The 16,842-nt window shown below is 39.2% G+C and overlaps 1 protein-coding gene across 5 annotated transcripts in view; it reads right to left on the reverse strand.

The window, feature by feature from the left end:
* Positions 1-16,842, reverse strand: part of GCH1 (GTP cyclohydrolase 1) — a 76,357-nt gene that overhangs the window by 45,754 nt on the left and 13,761 nt on the right. For all 5 annotated transcript variants that reach the window (XR_007153257.1, XM_047863954.1, XM_047863956.1 and 2 more), the window contains exons 2-3: positions 3,410-3,519; positions 762-817 (exon numbers count right to left, since the gene is read on the reverse strand). Coding sequence is in view for 4 of the 5 variants with exons in the window: in XM_047863954.1 (XP_047719910.1) it covers positions 762-817; positions 3,410-3,519 (166 nt within the window). In the remaining variant the exon portion in view is untranslated. The remainder of the gene's footprint in view (positions 1-761; positions 818-3,409; positions 3,520-16,842) is intronic.

Consider the following 16,842-nt stretch of genomic DNA (forward strand, 5'->3'; position numbering starts at 1 on the left):
GCTGAGCTATCAGAGATACATGAACACCAATCGTCAGGTTGATTTTCAAACATAGATGACAGTACTTGTATATTACCTCTCCTTCCTAAAGCCCAAATAAAAATAGTAGCAAAGGAATTTTTTTAAAAGGCATGAACCCACAGGATAAAGAAGGGAAAATAAGACTGTAGTAGAAAAGAGAAACAGAGAGGAGAGTAGGTATTATTTTTGGAATATTGCTGAGAAAGCCAAGGAAGGCACAGCACAGTTTTGTGTCTGCAGAGGTATCAAACCAGAAGTGAATGGATGGCCCTGCAGGACCCCAGAAGATGCCCACAAATACTCAGGTGCAGAAGACCCCAAATGGTAGTATGATTAAAAGTCTGAAAACAGTGCAGTGGAATTAGACTCCTGCTCAGGTTTCCTCTCCCCTCCCCCCCACCCACTGTTAGTAAACCACCCTTAAACATGGGGGGCTGGACTGAATGCATCCTGGTCCTTTCCAGGCTCCACAGAGAAAGGTATGAACTAAGACTTCAAAGATGTGCCAGTGGGAAGAGTTGTGGAAGGTGGGGGAGAAAGGCAGTGATGGGTGAGAATAAGAGGGATTTGTGTCTCAGGTCCTCCAAATACGCTTGTCTCTGTGACTATAAATTTTATGTTGTAATGTGACTTCCAAGTTAGATCCACACCAGTCAAGAAAGCAAGCCTTATGAGATTCTAGCCATATAAGGGCAGGTGCTACAAATCTGTTTTCCTACTCACCACACAGTCATACTTACCTTGCAAGTTTGCTAAGGCCAAGGACTTGCTTGTTAGGAAGATAGCCAATATGGACCTTCAAAAAGAGACGGAAATCACGAGTTAGTTGAAAATCCAGTGCTTCTTTGTAACAAAATAAGGAAATAGAAGACAGTATATGTATTATGTAATTCAACACGATGAAAATGTCTCTTTAAAAAATCTAGAAGTTTTGGGGCACCTGGGTGATTAGTTGGTTAAGTATCCAACTCTTGATTTCAGCTCAGGTCATGATTTCAAAGTCATGAGATCGAGCCCCACATCAGGCTCTGCACTGAGCATGGAGTCTGCTTAGAATTCTCTTTCACCGTCTCTCTCTGCCCCTCCTCCGCTCATTCATTCTTTCTCTCTCTCTCTCAAAATAAATAAATAAACTTAAAAAATCTAGAAGCTTTAAGACTTAGAAAATGAAGGACTAACAAAAGCATTTAGAAAATTACAGATGTGCAGGAAAAGGAAGATATATGAATGACTATTAATGAAATGACAAATTTGAAATATAGTCTTGATATTTCCTGGTGAAGTTAAACTCTTGATACAATTCTTCCAGTATTTCTTCTATTGAGGGGACATTCTCTCAAGACAGTGCAAATTATCCTATAGCAACATTAAAATGTAGCCAGGAAAGCTTCCTTTAAATGGCCCAAACTGTAACTGTGAACACTGACATTCCACACATCATAGTGGCCTTAAAAGTCCCATCCCACTGCACAGAAAGAGGGTCTCCATGTCCTTTGTCATGGTTGGTGGCCCCATCTCTAAGCTGCTGGAGAATACTATCTTCCTGATGGGAGATAAAGGACACAGCTACAAATGTGACTTGTCAAAACCTAGACCTTAAGATCTAAGTTCTTATAGCACCTACTATGAGGCCAAGCCAATTCCATAATCTTAAAAGTCACTGACTAACATCTAATATGTCCATGTTACCTCTCTTTGAGCCAAGTATTAAATTACGGGAACACATTAGTTCTACAAAAGGCTAATAAGTAAACGGCCATTTGTAGGCAATCAATTAACCTAATATAGAAGTATAGATTCATTTGCATCATGGTTCGCTAGCGTTTGTTGCATTCGCTCACCTAATTAATATCTACTGTACATATGAATAATGGATATAGTAGTAATTAGTGATTTTTCATCTATTAGCACTGTGCTTTGGGAATTTAAGAATACCAATTCATCACCTTCCTGGTCAGCAGAAGGAGAAAGTAAAGTAGTACCTGAACTGACTATTTCAAAGAATTAGAGAGTTGAAAGTTTCCCACAGAGCTAAGATCTTCTGTACCACTTGAAATTTTATACTTATATGCAGAGCTATAATTTGTTTATTGTTTGTACTACTTTTGATCTTTCTGAAGATCTTAAATCATTTCAATGTTGATTTTAGAGAAACACTGCTGAGCAATAGATTTTTTTAAAAGTTAGCAAGAACACAAACACAGAGATAATCATAGCAGAAGGTAAGAGGATATAGTGAGAGGCTGAGCACAGATCAAGTTCCTGAGTCTAGCCCCAGCCCAAATCACTAACTTCCTCCGTCTTCTTGGACAAAGCCTATGCTTTCTGGGCCCAAATTCCTCACTTACAATAAAAGGTAGTAAGATAAGCTCAAAGGTTCCCTCCTTGTTGAAAATCCTGAGCCCTTAAGTGCAGGCACACTGGAGAGCAGGGGAGGGGCAAAGGGAGGGGAGGAGGGGAGGAGGGGAGGAGGGGAGGAGGGGATGGGGGATAGGAGGGGAGGAGGGGAGGAGGAAAAAGAGAAAGAGAGAGAGAGAGAGAGAGAGCGCCCACGCACACATGAATCCCAAGCAGGCTTCACGCTTGGTGTAGAGCCCCACACGGAGCTTGATCCCAGGACCCTGGGATCCTGACCTGAGCCAAAATCAAGAGTCGTATACTCAACTGACTGAGCCACCCAGGTGCCCCCGAAATGAAATATTTTAACAAAAAAATGTGAAGCAAATGTTAACACATTAAATTTAGGTGATGGGTATACAGGTATTCATAACGCTATTTGCTAAGTCTTCTGTTTAAAAACTATTAATGAAAAGTCAAAATAAAATAAAATTATAATGGGAGAGAGAGGACAGGACTACTTTTGGTCCTACATCCACGGTTTCAAAGATATGCTTAAGTGCAACAAGCTAGACAATATTAAGCAGCTTGCATTAGATTCACTGTTCGTAATACAGAAAGAGTTAGAAACAAAGTCCACTAATACTATGACCTCTGCCATAAGAAATTCTGCAATCATTGCTGCTCATGCCATATTACACAAAAGTACATCTTGGATCAAACATTATTTAGTCAAAATAAAAAGCAAAGGTTTTCAGAGTCTGCTGCAGCTACCTTAAAAAAAAAAAAAGGCAACTTTGTCTCATTATTTTAACCAATACCATGGTACTTACTATGAAATATTTACCCTGAGGACCTTCAGCCACTTGGTTTTTGTTTTGTTAATTTCAAATTATTAGATTAGTCAGGTTGATAAAGAGTAAATGTTTATATGTAATTCTACATATCTGGGATATTAGGAATTAGCAGGTGATGATTTTAAAGATAATAATCCTAATTTAAAAATTTTTGTTATATTTTAAAATTAACAGGAAACAGAAAAAACCCTTACCTTTCCAACAAATGGAACCAGATGATGTTCACACATGGAAAACATATCTATGTCCTTCACAATCACCATCTCATCATGATCTTCATCAAATATAGCATCATTTAGGACATCTGAAATCAGAGGCTTGCTTTAGTAACATTTCCAATTTTACAGAAAGATTCAGAGTAGAAAAACTAACAATCTCCACGGTTAAACAGAGATTGACAGTCAACAAAGACAAAATGTTAATCCTAACTAAAATGTTAAGGAAAAACGCGTTAAAACTAGTTATTTTTCTCCCACCAAATTAGTAGTCTTTTTCTTTAAATGATGAAAACAACCCTTAACTATATAATATTACATAACAAATGCAGGATTACAAACAAATGTGTCTGCTGCATGAGAAAAGGAGAAAGGGAGAAATATGCAAAACAAGAGTTCCGGTGACGATAGGGAGCTGCTTTCCTTTTCTTCTTTATATTTTCTTGTACCTAACACTTTCTCTATAGTGGATGTGTAGAAAACCTTATCTGACTTCTGAGGCCAGAAGTCCTTAGCCATCTAACCTCTGAGGCCAGATCTCAACACCCATAAACTCGATATTATCTATCCCCCAAATACTTGTTTACTCATAAAATTTACTAATTCTTGAATGCAAGCACAAGACTTATTCTAAGCAGTTACATTTTTCCCTAAGGAACTAAATGCTATAATTTTTATGTATATGCCTGCCCAGATTAGCTTTTGACCTCTGGACTCTGGCACATATGGCCAGGCATACAACAGACATTTAAAAACATAAAAGCTTTATTTTTTAAACGTGCACTGATAGCTGGACATCATGGCAGCCTACATACATTCAAGACTCCAAGCCGTAGGATTTCAAGGATCCGGGGACACCCATCTACATAGTACGATGAGACGGAGCGGGGAGGAGGTGAATAGAGTTTTGCGGCCACCTACAGTTAATCTCCCCTCAGAAAGCCAGGCTGCAGTGTGAGTCACAGGGAAGTGCAAACGTCCACCCACACAGCCTGACCTTCAGCGGCTCCATTGTTGCTAGAATAGAGGCTCACAGATATTGAGTCATCACCGAACCACAGTTATCATCCCCTGAGTCAGGCTATTCAGAGACACATTTGATTGTGGAGTGGAAAAGTCATTAGCGTGGTCAACAAACGTGAATATGCAGGGTTTAGACACACACAGACAAACACAACACCCCTGGTAGGAGAGGCTGATAAAAATCCACGGAAGAAAAGGATCAGTGTCATCCTTGAAGTAAATACTTCGCCAAAAACAGTTTTCTATTCTGAATACTCTGCCCTAACCTACAGTCATATTTCTGGAAGAAGTCTAAAAATAGGTCCTGAGTGCTCCCCAAAGTATCCTGGATTTCTCCAAGATTTTTAAGTAATATTACTGCCATGCATAGCTTATTAAAATCCTTAGTCATACAAGAAAACCCTGAAAGTAAAACAAAGTTATTTCTTAAAGAACAAAAGAATTATCAAACAGAAGCATTCATTTTCTCTGACAAAGAATGAGAGCATCCCCATTCTAAGTTGTGACAACTACCATATGGCACATGTTAAAAGCTGGTCCTCAAGTTAGGCTAAGTTAGTGTCTGGGTCCATTACTAAGTAGCTGTTGGACCTTGGAAAGACTATTCTTTGCCTCAGTCTTCTAAGCTGTAAAATGGACATGAAAAAAGCATCTACATTTTCAGGAGTATCCTGAGCATTAAATGAGATAATCCACATGTTTTTAGAAGTATGCAGGTGGATTAAGTAGTAGTTGCTGTTATTACTGTTACTATAATTAAGGTTGAGGGAGTGGCTAAATTATGTGTCCCATGCACACTAATATACATCAGAATTTAAAAAGCAATAATTTGCTTCTAGGAGACAGACTACAGAAAAGGAAAAAATAGTAACTTTACACCGAGGAAACCTGGAACCAAGTGATCCAGTTTAACTCTACCAGCAATAAGACACAGTAATAACATGTAGCTTCTGGTAAAATATGAAAAGGGCACATCACCTCTGTGGTGTTCTTCCCCCGAAGTGTGTGACTGTAGTCTAATTACTAGACAAACTGAGGGACATTCTGCAAAATACCTCAACAAGCACTCTTCTAAAATGACAGGGGGGTAAGGCGGTGTGTGGGTGGCTCAGCTGGTTGAGCAAATGACTCTTGATTTTGGCTCAGGTCATGATCTCATGGTTCATGGGATCAAGCCCTGCATTGGCAAGGCACTGAGCATGGAACTTGCTTGGGATTCTCTCTCTTCCTCTCTCTCTGCTCCTCCCCTGCTCATTCACACTTTCTCTCTCTCAAAATAATAAACATTTAAAAAAAAAAAAAAGAGAGAGAGAGATGGAAAGACTGAATTGTCACAGATTAGAGGAGACTAAAGAAACATGAAGACTAAATGCACTGGAAAAACTAAAATCCACACAAAGTCTATAGTTTATAGTATTGTACCAATATTAATTTGTTAAATATTTTTAAAGTTTATTTATTTTTGACAGTGTGTGAGAGTGTAAGCTGGGGAGGGGCAGAGAGAGAGGGTGAGAGAGGAACCCAAGCGGCTCCGCACTTCAGCACAGAGCTGGACGTGGGGCTCGAACCCATGTCCTGTGAGATCATGACCTGAGCCAAAATCAAGGATCGGACATTTAACCAACTGAGCCACCCAGGCGCCCCCCAATATTAATTTCTTAAGAAATGATAACTATACCATGGGCCATAGGAGAGGTTAACATTTGAGGAAGCTGGGGCAATGGTATATAGAAACTCTCTGTACCATCTTTGTAAGTATTCTGGTAAGTCTAATGTCACTTCAAAATAAAAAGGAAAAAAAAGCAATAGGACAATGCCCATCAACTGGAATGTATAAACAATAGAGAACTATTCTGCAATAAAATAGAATAACTACTTATATATGTACTAATATGGCTGAATCTTCAAAGAATTATATACATAGTGAAAGAAGTCATATACATTCACACAAAAAAAAGTATGTATGAAATTCTAGGAAAGAGAAGTATAGTTAGAGAAAGCAGACAGATGGTTTAGCAGGGACCAGAGGGGTGAGAGGATTGGCTGTAAAAGGGTAGAAGAAAACCTTTTTGGGTGATGGAAAGAGTCTATACCTTCATTGTACTGGTGGTTGCACAACTGTATGTATTTGTCAAAATTCAAATTGTACACGTGAAGTTGTTGAATTTTATTGAATTTAAGTTATCCCTTAGTAGAGCTAACTTTTTAAAATAATCTTAAAAGAATATAGAATAACATGCAACCTTTTGTGTAAAGAAAGTGGAATGGGGGAGATATAAACATATATATGCTTATCTTCAAAAAGAAACACTAGGAGAATAAATCAAAAAACGAATAAAAATGATTATGCATAAAGGACTAAGAAAGCAGGAGAGAAGGGATATGGATAGAAGTGAGACATCTTTAAATATGATTTGTTACATAGTTGACTTTGAAATCATGTAAATGTTTTACATACTTAAAATTAAGCCAAAAAGAAAAAAACCCAGTGACCCCCATAAATCTTAATGGTTTGTGGTAATGGAACAATATTATGTTGCCTATATCCCATTTCGTGAAAGTGAACCCAGACTATAAACTTGACCTAGCTGAATCATTTTTCTTCAATAATGAAGTTTCCCTGCTATATTTATTTATGTTTTGCTCCAACATATCTGAAAGCTACCATCTGTGGCTAATAAGAACAAAACACTATCACAGATTGTTTTAATTTCCTGCCTGTTATCAGCAGCAAGAAGGTAACCCTGGAAACAACGATTTATGGCATTCTGTTTCCTACTCTTGGTCATAACCAACAAAGAAAACTAAAGGGGCCTCCAAAAGTTGAAGGTTTGTCTATTACAATACCACACAAAGAAAAATGTAAAGGTATACCTTGCTCGTGTCATTAATGATTAAGCAATGACAACAAATAACCCTGCTGGGCAGCGATCCCTTAAATAGTTAATCCCTTCCTGAAAGTACAGTTAGTCAGGTCCACAATAGGAGCCCATGTACCTGTTTAAGCACCCCCGGAAGCAGGGTGCTTCTCAGACTCCCCCAGGGGGCTTGTCAAAACACAAATCACTGGACCCCAGTCCCAGAATTTCTGATTTAGTAGGTCTGGGTGGGAATGAGAATTGACATTTCTAACAAGTTCCCAGAAGATGCTAATTCTCCTGGTCTGGGAACCATACTTTGAGAGCCCCTGTATTTTTTTTGTAGATTTTTTATCTAAACGTTTATTCATTTTTGAAAGGCAGAGAGAGACAGAGTGGAAGTGGGGGTGGGGAAGAGAGAGAAGGAGATACAGAATCCAAAGCAGATCCCAGGCTCTGAACTGTGAGCACAGAGCCTGACGTGGGGCTTGAACTCACGAACTGTGAGATCATGACCTGAGCTGAAGTCTGACACTTAACCCACTGAGCCACCCAGGCACCCCAAGAGCCCCTGTATTAAAGTTGTATTCATGTTTTGTGCTGCTACACAGAATCTTCACACCTTCAAAATGCTCCTACTCAAACATAGCAATATAAGAAACACAGAACTGCTTCGCCATGGTGAAAGGGGGTAAGAGTAACAGGAAACCTCTGGGAGAGATTCCCCACAAAAGAAAAATTCTGGGGCGCCTGGGTGGCGCAGTCGGTTAAGCGTCCGACTTCAGCCAGGTCACGATCTCGCGGCCCGTGAGTTCCAGCCCCGCGTCAGGCTCTGGGCTGATGGCTCAGAGCCTGGAGCCTGTCTCCGATTCTGTGTCTCCCTCTCTCTCTGTCCCTCCCCCGTTCATGCTCTGTCTCTCTCTGTCCCAAAAATAAATAAATGTTGAAAAAAAAATTTTTTAAAAAAAGAAAAATTCTATCTAATGGAATTTCTTTTTAACGAATGGTAACAGGAATTAGCATTATCTAGGATGTTTGGTGATCAGCACTAAAATTTAGAGATCTCTGAGGAAGCCAGAATTTCACACCTGATGCAGCTTCCTGGAGAACAGCATTAATAGACAATGGAAGAAGGCTTGGAACATTGAATGTACATCCACCCTAACAGATAAGAGAATGGGGTCTGCCTACCGATTTATTAGAAAAAATTGTTTTTCAGTTTATTTTGAGAGCGAGAGCACAAGCAGGGGAGGGGCGGAATGAGAGGGAGAGAGAGAATCCAAAGTAGGCTCTGTGCTCTCAGCACAGAGGCTGATGTGGGGCTCGAACCCACAAATGGTGAGATCATGATCTGAGCTGAAATCAAGAGTCAGACACTGAACCAACTGAGTCACCCAGGCGACCTATCTGCCTACTGACTTTAGAACTAAGACAGCAAAACACAGTGACAACTAATAAGGCAGGAAAAGTTTCTTTGCTCTTGGCTGGAATTAAATCAACTTAAGGGGCTAACAGCCACCCTGACTTAGTGGAGAAAGGTCTGAATTACTGGCCCAAACCCCTCAACATCAGAGCTGTCTCAACCAGCATTGGGCACTTACGTCATATACCTCCTGGTACCACCGTTATGTCTGTAATTTCTCCCAACCTTGGAGGCAGGCATTGTAGCTTAAGACTTTATGAAGTTTCAGCACAGTACCCTATATGCCATTCACAGAGCCAGAATTAAACGCAAATTTTCCATTTTATCCAATTAATATGTCAGTCTCTACCCTGTGATTTACTTCCTTAAGACAGATTTCAAAGAAAGGACTCCAAAAAAACTGATGTGGCCAAGGGAACAGAAAAAATATTATTGTAGCATTATTGGTAATAGCAAAATTAGGGATTTAAATGGACATCAGAAGAATGATTACACAATCTGTGTAGAGTGATGTAATAAAATATGGCCCAGCCATGAAAGTCAGTGAATCTAAGCTGAATTTATTATTTCCTGAAACAATGTCCAGTGAAAAAAGCAAGTATTAGAGGCAATAGCGGATACACACAGTAATATCCTTTAAATGAAGTGGAAGCAAAAACCACATGTTGTTTATGGACATACATATGAAATAAAAGCACAAAAATAGGCATGAGAGTAGAGATCAAATTCAGGATAGCGGTTAACTCTGTGAGGGAGGGGAACAGGATCAGAAAGAGGTATCTATGAAACTTATCTGTATTTTCCAAAGCAATTATAGCAAAATGTTAATATTTATTAAAACCAGATGAATGTCAGTTAAACTAATTCTTTGTCCTTTTTCTTATATATTTGACGCATTTCATTAATTAAAAAAATTTGGAGCGCACCTGGGTGGCTCAGTCAGTTAAATGTCTGACTCTGGGTTTCAGCTCAGGTCATGATCTCACAGTGTACAAGTGTGAGCTCACATCGGGCTCCGTGCTGATGGTGCAGAGCCTGCTTGGGATTCTCTCTTTCCCTCTCTCTCTGCCCCTCCCCTGCTTATGCTCTCTCTCTCAAAAATAAATAAACATTTTAAAAAATGTTTAAAATTGTTTTAATTGAGTTATTCATGTACATGCTGGTGTTCTGGATTTTTTTCCTGGGGGGGAGAAAAAAGCAAAAACCCTGAAGTTACCTTTGCATAGAAGTTCTGATGCTAGAGTGGCATTACACAGGAAAGACCGAACCTGCTTCATGTAACACTGCAAACTCCAGAAACTTCCCTTGATCACACTCTGCAATTAAAACAAAGACTTCTTCTGTCTTCAGTGTGGCATTAAAACATTTTGCATTCTACTCCTGTTTGAAAAATTTGTCCTACAAGTAAGGGCAATGTTAAATTAAAAGACGGAAGAAAATCACCATCTCTGCCTTCATTTCCATCATGATGGTGCACCTCTTGTTAGCACTTCCAACACGCATAGCTTCTTGCGCTTAACAAGAGAGAGCGAACATTTGTAAAACTTGGCCGAAATAAGCATGAACTCAAACATTCCACAGACTGACATAGGTGGAAACTAAGATGACTTTAGACAACCATTCATACCATCTGGAGTAGGCAGAGCTGTGGCACAGCTCTGATATGCTCTGTGAACTTATTTCATAAACTGCGAATTTGTCAGCAGGAAAGATCCAATGCATTGCAGAGAAAGTAAAAGTTTGGTTATTTTGCAAATTTTCATTTCTGTCATCCCTGGCAGAGATAAATTCCCACGCTGCTTGTAAGCAATTAAAATATAGCCAAGGGGCTCCCGGCTGACTCTGTCACTAGAGCATGTGACTCTTGATCTCATGGTTCTAAGTTTGAGACCCATAGTAGGTGCAAGGATTACTTAATATCTTAGAAAATAAATAGGAGCACCTGGATGGCTCAGTTGGTTGAGTGTCAGACTCTTAATTTTGGCTCAGGTCATGATCTCACAATTCGTGGGATCAAGCCCAGCATGGGATTCTGTGCTTAAGTGTGGAGCCTGCTTGGGATTCTCTCTCTCCCTCTCTCTCTCAAAATAAATAAGCTTCAATAAGTTAATAAATGAATAAAAATTAAAAAATAAAATATAGCCAAGACAACATGGATGGATCTTGAAAGCATTATGCTAAGTGAAATAAGTCAGAGAAAAACAAATATTGTATGCTGTCACTTACATACAGAATCTAAAAAAAGCCAACCTCTTAGAAACAGAGAGTAAAATAATGGTTATGAGGGGCTGGGAGGGTGGGAAAGATGGGGAGATGTTGGTCAAAGAATACATACTTCCAGTTAAAGATGAATAAATTCTGGGGATTTAATGCACAGTATTTTTTTAAGTTTTTTTTTTTTTTAAGTTTATTTATTTTTGAGAGAGTGAGAGAGAGAAGAGAAGGGACAGATGATCCTAAGCAGGCTCTGTGCTGACAGCAGACAGCCTGATGCAGGGCCTAAACTCATAAACCGTGAGATCGTGACCTGAGCCAAAGTCAGACACTTAACTGACAGTCACCCAGGCACCCCACAGAGTATTTCCTTTTTTAAAGCACACCTTTTTGATTACAGTTAACGATACTGTATTACATACTTGAAAGTTGCTAAGACAGTAGATCTTAAATGTTTTCATCACAAAAAAGAAACAGTGATTTTGTGATGTGATGGAAATATTACCTACCTATGGTGGTAATCACATTCCAATATACACGTGTATTAAACCAACACGTTGTACACCTTGAATTTACACAATGTTGCATGCCAACTTTTTTCTCAATAAAACTGTAAACAAACAAAAAAAAAATGTAGCCAAGGCTATTGAAATAAATGTACTGGTTGCGTTAAAAATAGTACTGATATGCATCCTTTTTTTTTTTTTCAATCTTTATTTTTGAGAGAGAGAGAGAGCATGAGCAGGGGAGGAACAGAGAGAGAGGGAGACATAGAATCCAAAGCAAGCTCCAGGCTCTGAGCTGTCAGCACAGAGCCCCATGTGGGGCTCAAACTTACCAACCACGAGATCATGACCTAAGCTGAAGTTGGATGCTCAACTGACTGAGCCACCCAGGCACCCCTTGATGTGCCTCCTTTATTTGCCAAATGCAATCCTGGAAAGCTGTTCCCATCCTCTTAGCTGGGCTTGTCATGAACATAATGTCTGTTGCTGAGGGCATGTTCTCACATGATAACATAACCAAGACTTTTTCCTAATTACAACAGTGTTTGTTGTAGTTTATTTATAAGATATTGAAGTACTGAAATAAGAAAATAGAAGTACACAAATTGCTCTACCTAAACACCATTACTTAACTGGCCCCTAGAAAACCACATACACGCAGTGGTTCAAAAAGCATAACAGTAAATTAGAAAAGATGAAGTTTAAAAGTCCAGAGACCCAAGTTCTCATTTGGACTTTGTATGGACTGTGACCTGGGCTACAGGATCGCCACAGGTAAGAGAATGGTTTTTGGAGAAGGAATTTAACAGGACTCCCAGGTTCTTGGCTTGTACAACTCTAGGGATGTTGGAAATCAATGCCAAATTACAACACAAGTTATCCACCCACTCCTACTGGTCAGTCACCTTTTGAGATGTGCAAAGGTACTGGCTAGTGGCTTTCAGTACTGAGGTAGGGAAAAGCACCTGTTTTAAACTATTCAGATTTTTTTTAACGATAAAACTCAAGGCTATCAATCTTATACATTATTAACTCCCAAAGTTATCCAAGCCTCTAAGCCTAAGAACTTCCTTCTGGTCTCGGTTTACTACTCTGAAAATTTGTGGTAGGCAAAAATTAGAGCCTTAAAAGGCTATCTAAGGAAAGAAATAAGAGTGTATTCAAGGAGTCATTTAAAAAAAAAGGATGCACACTTGCCAAATATAGTCTTTTAATTGGATAACTTTGTATATCTTTCACAATCCAGCTGTTAAACTGTAAATGGAATTGACAAAACAGATGGTGGTAACAAGGTCTGGTTCACAGCAGTTCTAAAGAAAGCACACACCAATCTGATAAACTATCCATTTACTTCAGAAGCCTTTAATAGGCTCATCCTTTATCATCCTACATTCACTTATGCCAAGAGATATCATACAGATGGATGTTATAGAACCATCTGTAATCCTATCCAACAAATAAGTACCAGCAGGGTGTGCAAGCCACCATCATTACTGACAAATGATTAAGGGAAAAGGGATCACGCTTTAGAACAGTGGATCCCACATATGGCCAATCATAGGGAGCTTTGGAATATACAGCTTCTCAAGCTACCCTGAAAAATCTGATTCACTAGCTGTTGGGGTGAAACCAGGATTATTAAATCTTTTAAAAACCCAAGCAATTCTGATGACCAGTTGGGCTGGGAGCATAGGCTTTTGAGAGAGGTTGAGGGTTAAAAATGGACCCACTACTGGCCTTAATTTGCTGTTTAGCAAGGTTGAACAGTTGGCAATGTTAATTACCCACCATGAACCCTCACTATAGTCACCAACTCAGAGGATGACAATTCCTGCGGAACACTGTGAGGTCTGCACACCAGCTGGGGAAGGAGGCTTGGAACAGAGAGTGAGATTGGATGGTGAGGTGGGGAACAGGATGGGGAGATTAGGCAAAGAAGCTGGAACCAACTTTCCAGAGGTCCAGTGAAAAGTAAAGGAAGGAGGACCTCACATAAGAAAATTATATCCATATCCTAGAAAAATATCAGCCATTTAAGAAACCAGTTGGGTCCTACATATCACCAGCTCACTATAAATCAGTTTCAAGGATAACATGATCAAGTTTTCATGGGAAGTTCTGTACTAGTTTCTGAGCTGGACACAAATATATCAAACATGACCTCAAGAAACTTAAGATCTGGGGAAATAAGAAAATAAATGAAGGGAATTAAGAGTACACTTATCATGAGAAGCACCATAATGTACAGAATCATTGAATCAGTATTTGTACACCTGAAACTAATATAACACTGTCCATTAATTATATTAGAATTTTTTAAAAACTCAGCCCCCCAAAATGGAAGGCATGCCTAGAAGCTAAACTATAGAAGCAATAGTTTATATAAAGGAAAAATTATAAGCTGAAAGAAAACATACGGCTATATTGAGCATAAAAATTTGATCCAGGCCTTAAGGACAGATTGAAGGAAAGGAAGGGAGGGTTTTCCAGAGGGGGTAAGGAAGAGAGATATTATAGGAAATGAAATACAGAAATACAGAAAACAACAAAAGGTAGAGTTGACTGCCTGAGTGGGTCTATGCATTCAGCAGAAACAGATGCCCTTCTATTTCCGAGCACATAAAATTGAATTTTACATTTTGCTCATGACTTCTTTCAAGTCCTGTCTTATTCTGCAGTCGACAAAACAGTTATCATCCCCCATTTTACAGATGAGCAAACTGATGCTCTACCTGGAAACATTAAGTGCCTGCTAAAGAAGAGTGTACCTGTTAGCATGAAGAGCTGGATTTTGACCCCCTGTCTTCTGACTTACACATGAGAGCCTTATCACCAGCCACCACGAGTCTGAACCTGACCTATGAGAACAATGGACTCAAGGGGGAGAGCCCAGAGGCAAGGAACCAGAATCAGAAGTTGCTGCACTTCAGTCAGCCATGAGGTGACAGGCCTAAAGCCAATGACAGCAAAGGAAACAAAGAGAACAAATCTGAGGTTTTAAAATAAAAGTAATATTAGTGATAAACATGGGGGTTGAAGAAGAGAAGTGTCAAGGTACCTGCCAGCTCAAGAGAACAGACAGAAAGAATGGCTTGATACCCAGAGGCTGCCAGAGCCCAGAGCTGGTGCACATTGGTTGCAAAATACTGTTTTACCAACTATTTATTTGGTTTATATGAGGAAAAATTCTGTAATTTAATGCTACTTTGACCTTTACTTTTTGAAATGAAACTAGAACAGTTCAGGGGAAAGGAGAATCCCATTAAATCTTCAAACTAATAAAAAGGCTTGAGAAAAAAAAAAAAAAAAAGAACCTCTCTATAGAAGTTTATCCTAGGAAACCAGTAAAGAATCGCTTTTACAAACCAACCACAGTCTTTAAATCTTCAAGATCCACATATTTTATGTCTCTTGGTGTGATATGGTGTGAAGAAAATAGCATTCTTGCTAAAATGGTTTTCCTGGAATTTAATCAAGCCTTTAGACCTAACTTCCACTTCCAGGAATATGAAAGAGATAGAAACAAGTTAAATGAAAACAAGAAGAAAACAATCAGACAAATCCCAAAGGTGGAAGATCTTATAGGACAACTGAGAATTGGATAAATCAGTGTCACAGGGTGGGGGAGAGGAAAACAAGAAATCTTCTAGATTAAAACCTAACAATCAAATACAAATGTATGGATCTTGAGTGGGTCTTAGTTTAAACAAGTCATGAGTAAAAGACATTTGGGGCAACTGGGGGTGCAGAATTAGATATTAATTCTACTGTTATGAATGTAGATTAGGTATTAAAACATACGAAGAAATTAATAGTTAATTTTGCTAAGGACACTGTAAGTGGTTAAGAAGAAAAACACTTTCTAAGGTGAGATTTCACCTCTAAATACAGGTCTCTGATTCGTTCTCTGTAAAATAGACCATGCCAATGTGGCAAAATGTTAATTTTGAATCTAGGTAGTAAGTACATAGCTGTCCATTATACAATTTTGTCTATGTTTGTGTTTGAAAATTTTATATAAAAAAATCAAAAGTAAAATAAAATGTCACAATCCTGACAGAAAACACTGTTTCCTTGTTATTACTGTGCTACCAAATAATCCAACAATCCCTCTTCTAATTGATATGAAACCTTATTAACAGACTAACACCTCAAGAGCTAGTAGGACTAGCAATTGCTTTTTCTTCTACAAGTATCTACAATACTCCTGAGGAAAAAGTCCTTAAATAAGGGCTTTGTCTAATCAAAGGGGCCATAGGTTAGAAGACCACAGCATGAAGAACCTTTTCAAAAATGTGTGTGACAAGAAAAAGAGAGATGTGTTACCATAGAAACTTCTGTGTGGCTTAAACATTCCAAAGGAAATCAGCACCCCTAGCAACGAAAGAAGCCTGAGATTCTTAGTAGGACCTCACCTGTCAGCTGCTAGAAGTCAACAAAGCGAGCGATGAGGCAATACTGACAAGCACACCCATAGTACAAAGACTCCTAGTCCAACTGCCCCTCCCTGTAGACCAGACCCAGAAAGCCTTGCAAGGGACTTGTCTAGAGTCATAAACTACTTAGTGGGGATGCTGTGACTAGTCCAGACTAGTTGTTCTTCCCATTATACCAGGATGAGTTTGTTGATGCACTAGAATAGTTTAAGAAACACCAAAAGGACCTTGGGATTGTATCAGTGAACACAGTTTCTAACACACTAACTATAAAGCTGAAACACTTGACTCTCGTATAAAGTACTGCACTTGTGGGGTGCCTGGGTGGCTCAGTCGGTTGAGCTCCCAACCTCGGCTCAGGTCATGATCTTGCAGTTTGTGAGTTTGCTGACAGCTCAGGGCCTGGAGCCTGCTTCAGATTCTTTGTCTCACTCTCTCTCTGCCCCTCCCCTACTTGCACAAGCACTCTCTCTCTCAAAAATAAATAAACATTAAAAAAAAAATTTAGAAATAATAAAGTACTTCACTTGTAAAAAGCCCCACCCTCAACTTATGTTGGTGGTGGAGGAATAGAAAGAAATGGATATCAAAATGAAAGCAAAAAACAGCATGGAATAAGCATGACCTCCACTGAGGCAAAGCAAGGGCACTAGCAGCTGGAAGCTGTAAGCTAAGCACTTTGTGCTGCTGAAAGGCAAGTTTTCCTGGTGGCGATCAGTGGCACACCTCCAGGATTGCCTGTGCATTAACAAAATATTTAATATATATTAAATACATATATATATATTTAATGTTTTTATTTATTTTTGAGACAGAGCATGAGCAGGGGAGGGGCAGAGAGAGAGAGGGAGACACAGAATCCAAAGCAGGCTCCAGGCTCTGAGCTTCAGCACAGAGCCTGACGCAGGGCTTGAACTCACGGACTGTGAGATCGTGACCTGAGCTGAAGTCG

Source organism: Prionailurus viverrinus, chromosome B3 (assembly GCF_022837055.1).
Source record: "Prionailurus viverrinus isolate Anna chromosome B3, UM_Priviv_1.0, whole genome shotgun sequence".
In the NCBI taxonomy this organism is placed as follows: domain Eukaryota; kingdom Metazoa; phylum Chordata; class Mammalia; order Carnivora; family Felidae; genus Prionailurus; species Prionailurus viverrinus.